We start from the raw sequence: 14,478 nt of genomic DNA on the forward strand, positions 1-14,478 counted from the left end.
CCAAAATCCCAAAACATGTTTAGGAAGGACAAGGTTAAGGGATGTTTGCTGGTTGTCTTTCTGGCATCCATTTCCTGACTTCCTTTTCCTAATAGATGTGGAATTTCCCAGCCAAGGAGTTTGGATGGAATTGGTCCCACCTCCCAGATGCTGGAGAAGGCTCTGATTGGCTAAATTCAATTATAATGCCATTCCCTCTCCCCCTACACACATACACACACTGATTGGTTTAAGAATGAGAACCTGACCACAGTCAGGCCAATCAAAGCCAATGTGGTTCAATTAGGGGATTTTTGTTGTAGTTAAGCATTCAAGAAGCAATGCCTTCCTACTGGATGTGAAGAGGCAAGCAGGCAGCCATGGGAGCTTCCAGCTGTTTGGGGACCAGGAGAGGAGGGTCTGTCTGAGAATAGAACCACCAAGCACCAAAATGGTAGAGCTGAGAGGTGGACAGGGGGAGAAACTGGGTCCTAGTCATAGTGTTTCAGCCCTGGACAGCCTCATTTTGGAAAATTCCATTCATGAATCAATACATTTGCTATTCTGAGCCAATTTGGGTCAGGTTTTTCTGTTACTTGCAACCAAGACATCTTATTAAAAAAAATCTACCGTGTTGGGCTTCCCTGGTGGCACAGTGGTTGAGAGTCCACCTGCCGATGCAGGGGACACGGGTTCGTGCCCCAGTCTGGGAAGATCCCACATGCCGCGGAGCGGCTAGGCCCGTGAGCCATGGCCGCTGAGCCTGCGCGTGTGGAGCCTGTGCTCCGCAACGGGAGAGGCCACAAAAGTGAGAGGCCCGCGTGCCGCAAAAAAAAAAAAAAGAAAAAAAATCTACCGTGTAAAGGATAATACACATGTCTACAACTTTTCAGTGATCATTTGAACTTGGAGTTTCATTTTCATAATGAAATCTCATGAGGAGACACAAAGTACTGACAATGCCCACAAGAGGTCTATGGAAGGAAAATAGGTTCTTTCCTCCCCTTGAGAGGAAAACGCACTGAAGACTGTGTTAGTTCTGCAGAGGGTGCTGAAAATCTCGCAATTTCAAGTGCATCATGCCCTAACGTGTTCGTAATCTAGATTTCTTTTCCTTTTGTAGATAATATACACCATGACCCCGTAAATATCCATCATTAGCTGCCATTATTATCCAGTGAAGAAAGCACAATCAGCCTTAATTCCCCACCTGCAAGGTGAACCTTGGGCAGGTGTCATTGCCAACTACAGCTGCAAGCATAATTACTGGTCCGTGTGTTGTCTCCCTTCAGGATCATGGGGCCCGTTTTGAATCCTCTTTGTGTCCCTCATTACAGAGCAAATATTTGAAAACGTCCATTCATGCTGCTGCTGCTAATCTCATTGTTTTGGTATGTGGTTAAATCCAGCGTGACACATATCTGGTGTATATTACCTGGCAGAGTTATCCTCTATCCATATTGCCCCTCCCTTGCCTATTATGGGGTGCTGGGAAGTTGCACTGGACCTTGCCTCAGTCTTTCAACAGTTTAATTTCACTAAGTCTGCGTCACTGATTGTGCTAGGTTCTTGAGATGGAACTAGCCCCACAAACATGGCTTTGATTTTGCTCACCCCTCCCCCCATCCTCAGCTGCAGGGTCCCAGGAACAACTTGTTAACAACACCCATGGTGCCGTCAACGCCTTGACTGTTCCCCCCACATCAAGTAACAGGGACATAGAGAACTGTGTGAGGCGCCCTTCTCCAGTTGGGGGAGTACAGGCTATCTGCTAAGTTTGGTATTGCTCTCCTGGTTTCCCTCCCTTGTTGACTAGATTGTTTCAGGGATTTGGGGGTGGATGGTTCCACAGATCCAAAGTTCAGGCAGCTTGTAAGCACTGGGCATGTTGTCAGCTCCCGTAACCACTGGCAGTATGTTCCAGTGGGGTTCCTTTCTGTGCCAGAGGCCCATGTGAGCCCCATGGACAGTATAGTACCTAAGACCCATGTTAGAGGGCCCTGCTCATCACAACGTAAACACACACACATTTATTAAGGAACACATAGGCACCTCTATCACTGGGGATCTGGCACTCAGTGCTGGCTCAATGGAACCTATAACCTGTGGCAGTGCTGATGTTTGAAACTAACACTATTTTAAATCCAGTAGTGCTTGGATTAAAAAAAAATTGGTCAACTTGTCATATCCTTCTCAGAGCACATGAAGGCAATGATTCCTCCCTTACCAAGTATTATTTCCCAGGGCTGAGACTCATGCATCGTCTTGCTGCTTTTGGTGTTCTAATTTGTGGCTCCAGATGCAACAGTTATACACAACAGCTAAGGAGCGACAAGAATTCACATCACTCTTAAATTTGTATAGATGAATGTTGGGAATATAGTATGGATTGAGATATTCATGTAAGGAATGGCACAAATCACAAAACAAGTGATAGCTACTTACAGGATGAAATTATATTATTTTGTAATATTTTCTGGGATCATTTATCTTATTGATCCCACTAGAATGCTGGACATGATATTTACAATTCATGGGTTATCTCGAAACCTGAACATCGTTTTAATTTTTAAAGACAATTTCGATTGTAATTTACAATTGTAAATGTTTTGGCAGAGCAAAGTTTCTCCAAATTGAATTTAATAAGCTACACTTTAAGAAATACGACGATTTAAGAAAGGTGGTTTAATTTGACATGAATAACATCTTCATTGTAACAACATACATAGTGATTTTGCGAAGACAAAGGTGAGAAAAATTAATTTATGGAAAAATGACAAAAATCAATTTATGGGTTGTTTGCTTCCCTAATATTACGCACACACACACACATCACCAGCCCATCATCAGAATTTAGTCAATAATGGCTAAATTCAGTTATCTTTGGCGTTTTACTGACATTCGGTCCTACGGAAACCACAGCTTTACACTTATTTTTCTCTTCCATTGGTAAGAAAGCATAATTGTCAGGGTGAGAGTAGAACGCACAACAGCGTAATTTATAACTCCTGAATATTTAGGTATGTGCCATCTGGGCCACCATTTGCCTTCTTGCCCCATCGCGCAAATGCTGGTGGCGGGCCGGAGAGGGTGGGTGCCGCACACCCAGGACCTCGCCGCTCCAGTTCTTCAACGCTGGGCTCGGGGCAGCTGTCGGGCAGGTGCCCGGAGGCCCCGTCCCCGCCGCCCACCTCCTCGAGGATTGGCTGCCGCGAGCTAGTAGGCGGTCCAAGGGTGCGGATAAAGTTGCCGGTCGCGCGCGCCGCCTGCGTGGGGTTTCAGTCACTCGGGGCAAAAGCGAGGCGCGCTCTCGCTGCGGCCCGGGCGGAGTTCACTGTCCGCTTTCCGAACCCGTCTGCCCTTTCCAGCTTCCCTGCAACTCCCGGGTCCGGCCCATTTGGAGGAGGGGGTCAAGGGCCGGGCCTAGGGGCCTCGCGCGTGTCCGGGCAGGCTCGGCGCGCTGGCCCCGGGCTGCCGCGCGAGGGGCGCGGTGTGAGGGCCCGGGGCGGCGCGCGAGGGCTGCAGGAAGCGGGGGCGGCAGCGGCTCGGCCCCGGCTCCGTTGGGGTAGAGACACCCGGAAACGGATTCCGTTTTGGTGGCGGCGCGAGCCGCGCGCCTCGGAGGGGACGGGCGGGCGGCTGCTGAGTAATCCCCGCGGCGGCTGGAGGCGGCGGCCTGGGCGCCCACATCCCCCGCCGCGCTGCAGCTGGACCCGGGCTCCTCCCTCCGCGCCCCGCCCGCCGCGCCCCTCCCCCGCGCCCGCTCCGGCGCGCTCCGGGCAGGTAGAGCCGGGCTCCGGGCGCGCGCGGGGGCCGCAGCAGCTGCTACCCCACCTCGCCTCGGCCCTGCGCAGAGCCTCGCGCGCCCATGGCTGGCTCGGAGCAGCAGCGGCCGCGGCGGCGGGACGACGGAGACTCGGCGGCGGCGCCCCTGCAGGACGCGGAGCTGGCCCTCGCCGGCATCAACATGCTGCTCAACAACGGCTTTAGGGAGTCGGACCAGCTTTTCAAACAATACAGGTGACTGACGCGCCTCGCTCCCCCGCCCGGCACGCGCCCCTCGGGGCCGGCTCGCGCGCTTCCCTTTGCGGCCCGTCCCAGAAGCCCCCTCCCCCTCCCGTCGGTCAGTGATCCTTGGCCCTGTCGCCTTTCCCCGTGTCTTGTCCCTCTGCCTGAGCTGCAGCCGGCGCCTCTGCCACATCTCCCCTTCCGCCTCCACCCCTGCTCCGTGGTCCTTTCCCTCCGCGGGACTCGCCGCGTGTCTTGCCGGCTCCTGCTCTCTTCCCTCACTTTCTCTCGGCCTCGCCCTCCAAGAGGGGCGTCCGGTGTTTGTCCGATTCTCTCTCATGGGTCGCCTCCCCCGCTGCTGGGTCTGGAGCCCGTTGGCTTTGAGACTTGGGACCGGATGCGGTTTGAGGCAGCCGCGAGCCCGGGACTTGCAGGGTTGTGACTCCGGCTAGCGTGCTGCCTTTGTGACACGGACCACACCAGCCATGGTGCCTGTTTCTTGTGCCTCGCGTTACTTTGCATCGTTGTGCATTGCAAACGCTTTCCTTGTTTGAAAACAGATATGTATAACTGCCTGGCCGTGCAGGAATTAAAAAGAATCAGCCGAACTCTGCTTACTCACCTCTCTCTGCCTTTCTTCTAAAACTCAGTCCCCAAAATGAGTTGCTAATGCCTTTCACGCGAGCGAATTTATGATGGATTTCTCTAACTTAAAGGTAGAAGAAAATGGAGGGATTCTAAATATACGGGAGAGTGGGAGGAAGCACACGTGTGTTCAGTTAATTTTTTATTCCTCTTTTTAAAAATGAAGAAAAACTAAAACCTGGTTGCTTTCTCGTGGGTGTGGGAGGAGCCTTCAATTTCTTTGGGGAGCAGAAGCATCCGCTTTCTGGTTTAGGAAGCAAGTTTGTAATTTGACCTTCTAGTGTTGACAAGACTCAAGGATGTTGATTAGCAGCTTCCCTGTAAATGTTTAAGGGCCAATTGCTGCATTTCTTTAGAGCCGGTGGTTTGGTAGGAATTAGAGGACCAAACCAAATGTGCAGCTGTGATTGAGAGCCACAGTCTGTAAGCAAATGAGGGACGGTGGGATACAGACGCCTGAAGTTTTCAGACTTAAAAGAATGGTGGTTTCTTCCGGTGGGACCTTCCACATGCTTAATGGCAAAGCAAGTATCTCACAACTATAAACTTTTCACTGAGACATTTTACTTTTAAATCAGTTTTTAAAAAAAATCTGCAAATGGAAACTTCTTAGCTTTATTCAGAACATTTTATTTTTAAAGCATTCAGTCTGATTTCAAGCCAGAGTTTCATCAAGGATTTCCAGAGGATAGATTTAAAAGACTCGTCTCACAGTGTCTCCTGTGGCTTATTTTAGCCATCTGAGAATGTATTTCATGAAAAAAAGTTTCACTTACTGTGCTGTGACTCTTTAAAGACACGGGAATTTATGTTGTATCAGAGAGGAGTGGAGAAAGTCTGAGTCAAGTTTATTTTCTTCAGTTGCTGATCAAGACACTGTGCTTGCATATTTCAACATTTCTTGCCTTGAAATGTTCTGTTACTTATTTTCATGATCTTCTTTTCCCTCTAAACTGCTTTAACATACTTAAATTACTACGTCATGGTTCCCATATATTGAAAGGCATGAACTAAGTCATTTTGCCTCATCTAGACACCTCTGTATGCACTGTTGCTAGAGGGCAAATTTGAGCGTTAGGAAAGTTCTTCTCACAGCAAGGGCGGAAAGATACACCTTGAAAGTGTTTCTCTGTGGGTGTTGGGGCTGAGGGGAGGGGGAGGGGTCTCGGGTGGGGGGCTTACGCTGGATAGCTAGGAGTTGTAGCTGTCTGCTTATATTTTGAAATGGGAACCGAGGATAAAAGAACAAGATACTGTAGTATGTCTTCTCTGCTAAGCACAGTGCCAGGCACATTCCCTTATATTCTCACTATTCCACTGACAACAAAAGAGAGAGGTGTATTTTATCATGACAGTGTTGTAACGAGGCACTCAAGTCTCCGTGTTTAGCGTGGCCCAGGACACAAGCCCTGGTTCTAAATCCAGGGCTCTTTCCATTAAACCATTCCTGCCTGTCCTGCCTAACTGATTATATTTTGTAATTTGCCCTGTGACCTCGTTTTCCAGCAACTTAAACTTTTTTTTAGGAGTGGATAGTGGTAGCATTAATCCTATCAGCTGTCCGGCAACCAGGGTGGCCATCCTGGTTGTCCACTTTTCGTAGCTGCTGACTTTGGTTTCTCAGTTTGCTTACTTGCCTATAAAATGGGAATCGGGCACACCTGTAGGGTGGTGGTTATTAAAAGAATTCACGGTAGCTGGCGTAAGCGCTCAATAAACACTAACTAGCTTTTGTGCTGGGTGTCTTCCTCACTACTCTTGTTCTTCCTTCTTGACGGCATAGTTTGAACAGAAGACACAATGTCCCGAATGCAGGTAGCCTTTCTATTTAAAGTTAGCCTCACATAATGCGTGTGATAAGACTTGGGTCCTGTTATGCACTGGGATACTTCTCTTGCAGTTCCAGAGTCGAATGGCCAGCTGGAAAACCCAGCAGTGATTTCGTAAGTGTTTGAGGAACACCTCTAGCTCAGTTTCTCTACAGAAGATAGGACAATTAGATGATCTCTTTTCTTAGGATTCTTTTGTCACCACCCTTCCCATTGTAGTAAAAATTCCAGAATCCTATCGTTAGTTTAACAGTAGACACGTTTTGTGCCTAGTGTAACAATAACACGTTAAGAAACTTAAAGCAAGAAGGTCACTTTCTCTTGCCACCTTACTAGGATTATTAAAAGTTTCCCCAACAGCTACCTAATGAGAAATGGTTACTTGGCCATTCTGAATTCGTGGAAAGCCGGGATTGTATAATTCAGATATTGTACATATAGGAGTTAAAAATATATGCACAGTAGGGGCTTTCTTTTGAGATATGAGACTCTGTAGTTGGGATTTCAAAATGTAGCTGCCACTTCTCTTGTAACTATAGTAGTAGTGTAACTACTGCTACCTGTTGATGCTCAGCCCCCATCATGCACTTGGAGATGTGTTCCCAGAGGTTGGGGTACAGTGGTGCTCCTTTAAGCCCAAGGATATACCTTTGTAAGTTCGTGATCCTGACCGTCTGAAATCACATTCCTCGTGTTGGTCGGGGGGCTCAGTGCTCTCATTCAGCAGTGTTCACTCCATCTCCCACACACATACACACTCTCACTGTTAACGACGTTCATGTGTGTGACACACACTCAGACCTGTAGGTACTCAGGCTCATGATAAAAGATAGGCTGTGGTTATGTGCACGAGACAGGCACTAGGTTTTTAGGTGTTGAGGTGCAGGTTAAGATTGGCCGGTGCGGAGGCTGGGAGACGTAGCCTGTAGGACTGGAGAGAAGGAATGTGTAGCCCAGCTTGAAGGAAAATTTTCCAGAGGAACTGTTGCTGAGCGCCATGATGGGGTGAAAGTGAGTAAGTTGAAGGAGGAAGAGTTGGGGTGGGGGAGGGAAGGAGGGAGGAGAACGTGAGTGGAGGTGGGTGGAAATGGAACTCTAGGAGAGATGTGAAATGGCTTCTGGAGAAGGGGGGTGAGAGCTGCCAGCTTATTAGTGTTATTTGATTGTCACGTTGGATGGTTTTTCTACGCTTGATTTTTCTCAGATCCGCTGGCTGGTCCATGTTTGCTGGGAGTCAGCTCTGCCTTTCAGGGTGTTTAGTTAACTCATGCTCTCCGATGACCGTCATCCTTCACAGTGTGGCCGTCACATCTGTAATTAACACCTGGCTCCTTGGGCCTCAGGATCCTAATGTGTCACCATCTTTTTCTCTTTTTGGCTTGAGATACTACTTTTTTAATCGAAGGACTAGTAGAGGTGAAACACACTGAACTCTGAGGAGAACAGAAGACATTTGGAGTTCCTGGCCCGAAGAGCTTTGTGGTTCTTATTTCATAGGTGTGGCATTTCCTGTCTCTCCTCCCCTTCAGGTCACCATCTCCATCTGCTTTAACTGACCCTAAAACATCTGCCTTGTTTACCCCTGCCAACATGACTACGACTTTCTGGCTGTAGATATTCTTAAAAAGCCCTGTTTGGTCATTGTCAACTCAAAAAGCATGTAATGGTTAAAGTGAATGATCACTGATGATAAATATGCATGAATGAGGCCTTGATATAGAATTAGTGCGTAGTCGGTATTAGGAATTGTGATACTTTTCTTTTCCACTTTATTTTAAAGTATAAAAATGGCAAAAATGTATTAAAAACAAAAAGCAAGAAAAATTCACGGTAACGTGTATGTTTAAAATGAATGTATGGATCCTAAATTGTTTAACACAGTTTATGGTACATATGACCAAGCAGTATGACACGTGGCCTTATTTGTGAGCGTGTCGATCATGGAGCCAGTCTTACCATAGAGATGGCTCAGTATAATCCAGGGATTGCAGGCTAGGCCCCATGGGCTAAATCTGGCTGGCTGCTTTTGTAAATAAAGTTTTATTGGGACACAGCCAGACTTGCTTATTTATGTGTCTTCTCTTTGAATAGCTATGCAGAGCCTACAGCCTGCAAAGCCTAAAATAACTACTCTCCAGCCCCTTACAGAAAGAGTTTCATGACCCCTGGTACAAACCGTAGTTCTCCCTGGAAAAACTCAAAAGGCTTGTGTAACTGAGCCAGTAGGTGTCGGAGCCTCTTGTGTGCCCAGCACTGTGTCAGATGCTCTGGACGCCAGGGAGAGCTTGCTGGCTGCCCTTGTTTCCTGCATGATCTGGCTGCTCCCAGAGCCCGGGTGCCTGGGCCTTGCTGCCAGAGTCCCTGGAGAGTCCATAGGTGCAGAAATGCAGGAAGAGGAGAAGCGCGGGAAAGCGGGAAATGGTGTAGGGAACTGGCGGCAGGGAGGAAACTCAGCTGCTGCCCTTTTCCATCCTCCTCAACTCAGCACTGTGTTTGGAAAAAGGCTGATTTTTCCCCCCCAACGATTGCACCGTCTGAGAAGATCCCAATTAAAGATTCATTTGGCTTAATTGGAATTTTTTTTAAAAAATGCAGCCGCCTGTAGGATAACGGGAGAGTTTATATAGGAAATTGTCAGAAAAAAGTGACCACCTGTACCGTGGGGGTGGGATGGCTTGAGGTGCTCTTTCCTCTCGTTACACGGAACACCCTGTGGACCCCCAAACACCCATTGTGTTTCAGGGCTTAGACAGTTTGCACAGACTTTTTTAGCTCCTGAAATCCCATTTTTCACACCCCAGTCTCCTTTGCCAGGGTCACCCTCCTACTTACCCAGCAACAGCAGGCGGGGAATTTGAAGAGGCCCATGCTGAGGACTCCAGGAGAGGAGAGAGGATAAGAGAAGCACAGAAAGTAGACGGCTGTTATTTCAAAACTTGGTTTACCACCGCCTCTGCCCCGTGCAAGGGGCTGGGGTTACTTGGGGAGGAATTCATCTCCGTCTTACTTTTTCCTCCACCTACTCCGTCCCTTACATTTGTAGTACGCTGTTCAGCTGGTAACAGAGGCCCGGTTTGGTATAGAATAGGTCTTTGTGGGCTAACCTGGGGATCTAGTCACCACTTGAAGCCTTGTTATTCGGAGAAATGCATCCCAGTTTCTGAACAAGTGACTTTGCATGCATGTTTTTTGAGGTATAGTTGTCATGCAACACCCTAGTTTCAGGTGTGCAACATGGTGATGTGATGTTTGTATATATTGTGCAGTGATCAGCACAATAAGTCTAGTTAGCATTTGTCACCACACATAGTTACAGACACATGTTCTAGAAAGCTGTTCGTAAATTTGCTGTCTAGATGTGCGTGAATGACTTCTGACGTCTGATTTGAAGACGGGGACTGGGTTCTTCTTTGTGTGTAAAGGTGGTTGCTGGTTGACCGTCTCCGCCCTTTTCCCCCTAAGCTAAGGTTGCTTTCTCCATCTCTTCCTTCTTGCTCAAGAATTTCAGAACACAAGAAATAGATATACAACAGGGAGTTACTCTTGTCTTACAGGAAAACGGGCCGTTATGATGGAGAAAGCCCTTAGAGAAGGTCCACCGTGTGCAGGACACAAAGGTGAGAAGTGTGTCCCTGCTTCGGGCAGGCATTGCTCGCTTAATACCTTTAAATCTGCTGCAGAAAGAGTCACTTTAACACTCAGTCTTATCCGAGCCGTAATATCTGTGAAATCACTGGTTTAGGTAACTTATTTTTCCTAATGGTGCATCAAAAATAAACACGTAATGGTAAATACTAGGTGGTACTTTCTCTGTGCCAGGCCACACATCAGCACTCCCCGTGTGTTCATCCTCACTCTATCCTCCCCACAGCTCTGTGAGGGGTGCTCTTGTCACCTCCCTCTTACGGGGGGCTGGGGGGGAAGCACAGTGACATTGGATGACCTGCCCAAGGTTTCACAGTAAGTGGGAGAGCTGGCTTTGAACCCAGGGTGTCTGGCTGCAGAGCCTGAGTGTTTAACCACAGCACTACACTACCTCGCTTCTGTAGCTCGTACACTATGAGAAGTTTACCTGTGTGCTGCTCATGTCATTTGGGGTTAGTTTCCCCAGAAATCTGCAAACCACACTCTGATACCCACAGGCGATCTGATAAACCACCGGAGAGGCCTGTCCGCGGGGAGTGTGTCACCCGAGCTTTAGATGCTCTGTGGCTCCCAGCTGGCCTCAGGATGAAGTCCGAGGTCTTGGCTTGGTGTAGGATGTGCTCTCATCTGTCCTGTCTGCTTCCCTGCCTCCCTCCTGCCTCTTTCTAGGTTCCTTCCAGGTTAGTCATGCTGGAGACTTTTGTGTTATCTAACTAGTTCTGACTGGTCACTCAAGACACAGCTCAGATTTCCACGAGAAGGTGGCGCTCCTGCAGCATCCTTCCGCCTCTTTATCCAGCACCGTGATGTACGGGCATCGTTCACACGGCTGCCTGTCTGGGCGAGAGGGCCGAGATGGGTAGACTTCTCATCGGGTGGTCCTGACCTTCCCGAGGTCGCTGTGGTCATGTGGGGTCCAAGAGGTTTTATAGGCATGTCAGCTCCCCGTTATCTGCACGTGCAGCCCAGGGGTAGTGCCCTTCAGGAGCCTCGATTCCCCAAAGCCCTCCTGCATTCTCGTGTGCAGTGGCCATGTCTGGACCCAGTGGAGGGGCTCCAAGCACCCCGAACTGATGCTCAGCTTCTCATACGCAGGTGGCAGGACTCCTCTCTGGCTCCTCAGCCTCTTCCCTTTGGTGCATCCAGGCTGCCCAGTGCATAGTGTGGGGTGATGGGGAGCAGAGCTGCCGCCAAGCACATGCCAGTCTTGACAGGCACCATCAAAGGGAAATCGGAGGCTCTGATGAGGTCTCCTGCTTCTGAAGTGGCCCTGGGTCTCAGCTGCACCTGGCCTTCCTCCACCCCATGTTGTTTCCGGTCAGGCAGAGGCCTACCCTCATTGGCCAGCCCTTCCGCTGCTCCCATCAGCCTCCCCCAGCGCTCTGCGTTACCCCGGGTGGTGGCGGCATGACATGCTGGTGTTACTTGCCTCTCCGGCAGCAGAAGGCAGGAGTCTAGCTTCTCGTCTCCACGATCCCTGTCCTGAATTTCAGGAAGAACTGGTCTCTGGAAGAACTTGGAGGTTGGGAGGGGAAGCTTTCCAGATGGATGGCTCTCGACTCTCTCAAATCTAATGCCCTTTCTTTATAACAGATAGAATATTGTGTAATTCCCTTTCTGTGATCCTAAAATGAAACTGACAGATGAAATGACCTGCCCACACGTATAATGTCTAAAAGTCAGTAGAATGCCCAAATAGTATCATAAAGGAGAAGTAAAAAGAAATTCGTAACACAAAATTACATGTATTTCACAATGTAGATGCTCAGCACACCTTCATCAGAAGATGGACTAGTTAGGTGCTTGCACCTGTGTACAATGCATAAATCTGGATTTAAGAGCCGATCAGAAGCATTCCGTAGGAGAAAAACGAGAGAGTAGATACACTTGACATAAAAGAGGTAACAGACGACACTTCTTTGTTAAGAGAAAGCCGGGAAACAGCCTAAAGCGAAGTGGCATGATATGCCAAGGGAAACCACGGACTGTTGATGTGGAGCAAATGAGGAAGCATTTTTTGCAATGAACCTGGCTGCCTGTGTCAGGTTATTGTCAGCATCATTAATTCACAGCGTTAGGACCTGGGATGTGTGCTGACAAAGTGTCTCAGAAAACAGATCTCCCATCTTTAAATCCCTCCCCAAACCCGGTACTTTGGAGACCAAAGCCCTTAATAGATTTCTAGGATTAAAGGATGAATTGGAAAAAGTTTATAGGGAAGTTAGGGTGGGGTGGGAGGTGTGTCACCCTGAGGACAGTATCAGAGTAAGGTAGAAAAATAAGAAACCCCCAATAAATAAGTTCTCTGTGCAGTTCTCCCGATATAAATTTCAGTGTGCTACCGATTCTTAATAGATGGCAAAAATGAAATTTATTAATGAAAATCCTTGGTATCCAGTATTTCATGGATCTTTAATAACTTGGCTTTAAATATACGTAAAGGAGTTTTCAACATCCCTTTGAAATTCTGGCATGTGATAGTGGCAGGCGCGGGCTGGTGTAGCTGTGGTGTGTTGGCAGCTCAGATGCCGCAAGCAGTGTGGCTGTTACATGGTTTTCTACAGTTGTGAACAGATCTTGAGAAAGGGTATATTTAAACAAGGACAGAATGATTTTGTGCTTGTAAGTCAATGGCGGTGGATTTTAGAACTAAATAATGGAAAGACCTTCAGAGGTTGTGTGGGACATGGGGTGATACTTGGGACTCTCTTGCACATTGAGGATGTCTCGGGTCCTTGGCCCATTCTGCTGCCGTCATCGTGTTACCCCAAAATGGCCGCCACAGATTTCCAGAACACCTCCATTGAGAGGTACTAGGCTTGGGGTATAGGGCTCAAGACCAGGTTCAGTCTCTGCAGCTGAAATCCTGGGCCCGCTGGGAGCAGCAGGAAGGGGAGGCAAGCCCCGGCTGGCAGGGCTGCTGCAGAGGGTACGTGCTGGAGGAGGCAGTGCCCCCAGTATGTCTGTGACCCCGGGTGCGAGGGCAGAGCGCACCGCGGGGTTCCTCCAGTGTTGGCCTCACCGGTTGCTGCCTCTGAACGCCAGCATTTCCAGGTCACACACGGCTGCTTCTAGGGCTCTTAGAGCTCCAGGAAGGGATGTCAGTGCAGGTTCTTCTGCTCCTCCAGGGGGATGGAGAACCACTGGGGTCCCTTCCCTTCTTTATTCTCATTGCGGAGCCAGCATGCAGGACCTGTGTCTTTCCAGCCACAGCCACGCCATCCACTGCATCCCACAGTACGTGTTAGCTCAATCTGTTTTTTACATGCTTGATTCCACCATTGTATTCCTTCCAGGTGGAGCTCTTCTAGGACGTGAATCTGAGCATGATGCGTCTCTTTCTGGGTTCCCATGGTTAATAAGCATTATTTGCTGTTCTTCCCACTTTGGCCTCCTTATCTAGATAGACGCCTTTTGCTTTGGAATTCACTTCCTCGCCTCATGGCTACAGCAGCCCTCCTTCAGGTTTTACTTCCATGGTGTAAGTCATTCACCAGATAAACAGATTTTTAAATGTTTGTATCACTTTATCTCTGTCAAGTAAAATTTTTGGTCCTATTCTAAGTGGACAGAAAATGAGGGAAAATGATATTTTGTATTCAAATCCAAGTTGAATTTACTAAATGACAGAAATTTGGGGTTTGAGGGGCAATTGGATTACATGGAAATCCATGCTGCATGGCCGCTTTGGGACCGCTTCCAGGATAATGAGTCACTGTCAAGGCTTCAAGTGCTTTTACCCCCTTCATTTTGAATAGGGAATTGCAAAATCTCTAGTTATGTGTTGTCAGCTCATCTCTGGAGCAAAAAGGAACTTGATATCTTTGTGTCTTGTAAATCATGCTCACCCTCAACTTTATTGGGGTCTAAAATAAAGAATCACGTTGCGGGTTTCCCTGGTGGCGCAGTGGTTGAGAGTCCACCTGCCGATGCAGGGGACACGGGTTCGTGCCCCGGTCCGGGAAGATCCCACATGCCGCGGAGCGGCTGGGCCTGTGAGCCATGGCCACTGAGCCTGCGCGTCCGGAGCCTGTGCTCCGCAACGGGAGAAGCCACAACAGTGAGAGGTCCGCGTACCGCAAAAAAAAAAAAAAAAAAAAAAGAATCACGTTGCATCCATCAGTTGCATACTTGTCTGATGTTGTGACTCTCGAACTACCCAAGGCGAAATGGGGCTGGCTTTTGTAGGACTGCAGTTGTTGGAGAAATTGGTTAGCTCCTGGACAATAGCAAGGTTTGCAACAACTTAATTGCTCAGAAAAGAACAAGAGTTTATATCTGGAATGCCATTTGCTTCAGCTCTCAACCACGGGCATCCACAAGTTTTTCGGGCTTTGTGTATTGATGATGGGTGAGACACTCATTACCTTGA

The 14,478-nt window shown here is 48.5% G+C and overlaps 1 protein-coding gene across 4 annotated transcripts in view; it reads left to right on the forward strand.

The window, feature by feature from the left end:
• The first annotated feature begins 3,227 nt into the window (after positions 1-3,227).
• The window catches only part of TTC39C (tetratricopeptide repeat domain 39C), a 101,399-nt gene continuing 90,148 nt past the window's right edge, over positions 3,228-14,478 (forward strand). Inside the window, exon 1 of one of the 4 annotated variants that reach the window (XM_073790612.1) lies at positions 3,228-3,999. In XM_073790612.1, coding sequence (XP_073646713.1) covers positions 3,848-3,999 — 152 coding nt within the window. In that variant the 5' untranslated portion in view covers positions 3,228-3,847. Of the gene's footprint in view, positions 4,000-10,022; positions 10,079-14,478 lie in introns of those variants that run through there. The other 3 variants (XM_019930510.3, XM_019930508.3, XM_019930509.3) reach the window with 3 other exon arrangements.

Source organism: Tursiops truncatus, chromosome 13, assembly GCF_011762595.2.
Source record: "Tursiops truncatus isolate mTurTru1 chromosome 13, mTurTru1.mat.Y, whole genome shotgun sequence".
In the NCBI taxonomy this organism is placed as follows: Eukaryota; Metazoa; Chordata; class Mammalia; order Artiodactyla; family Delphinidae; genus Tursiops; species Tursiops truncatus.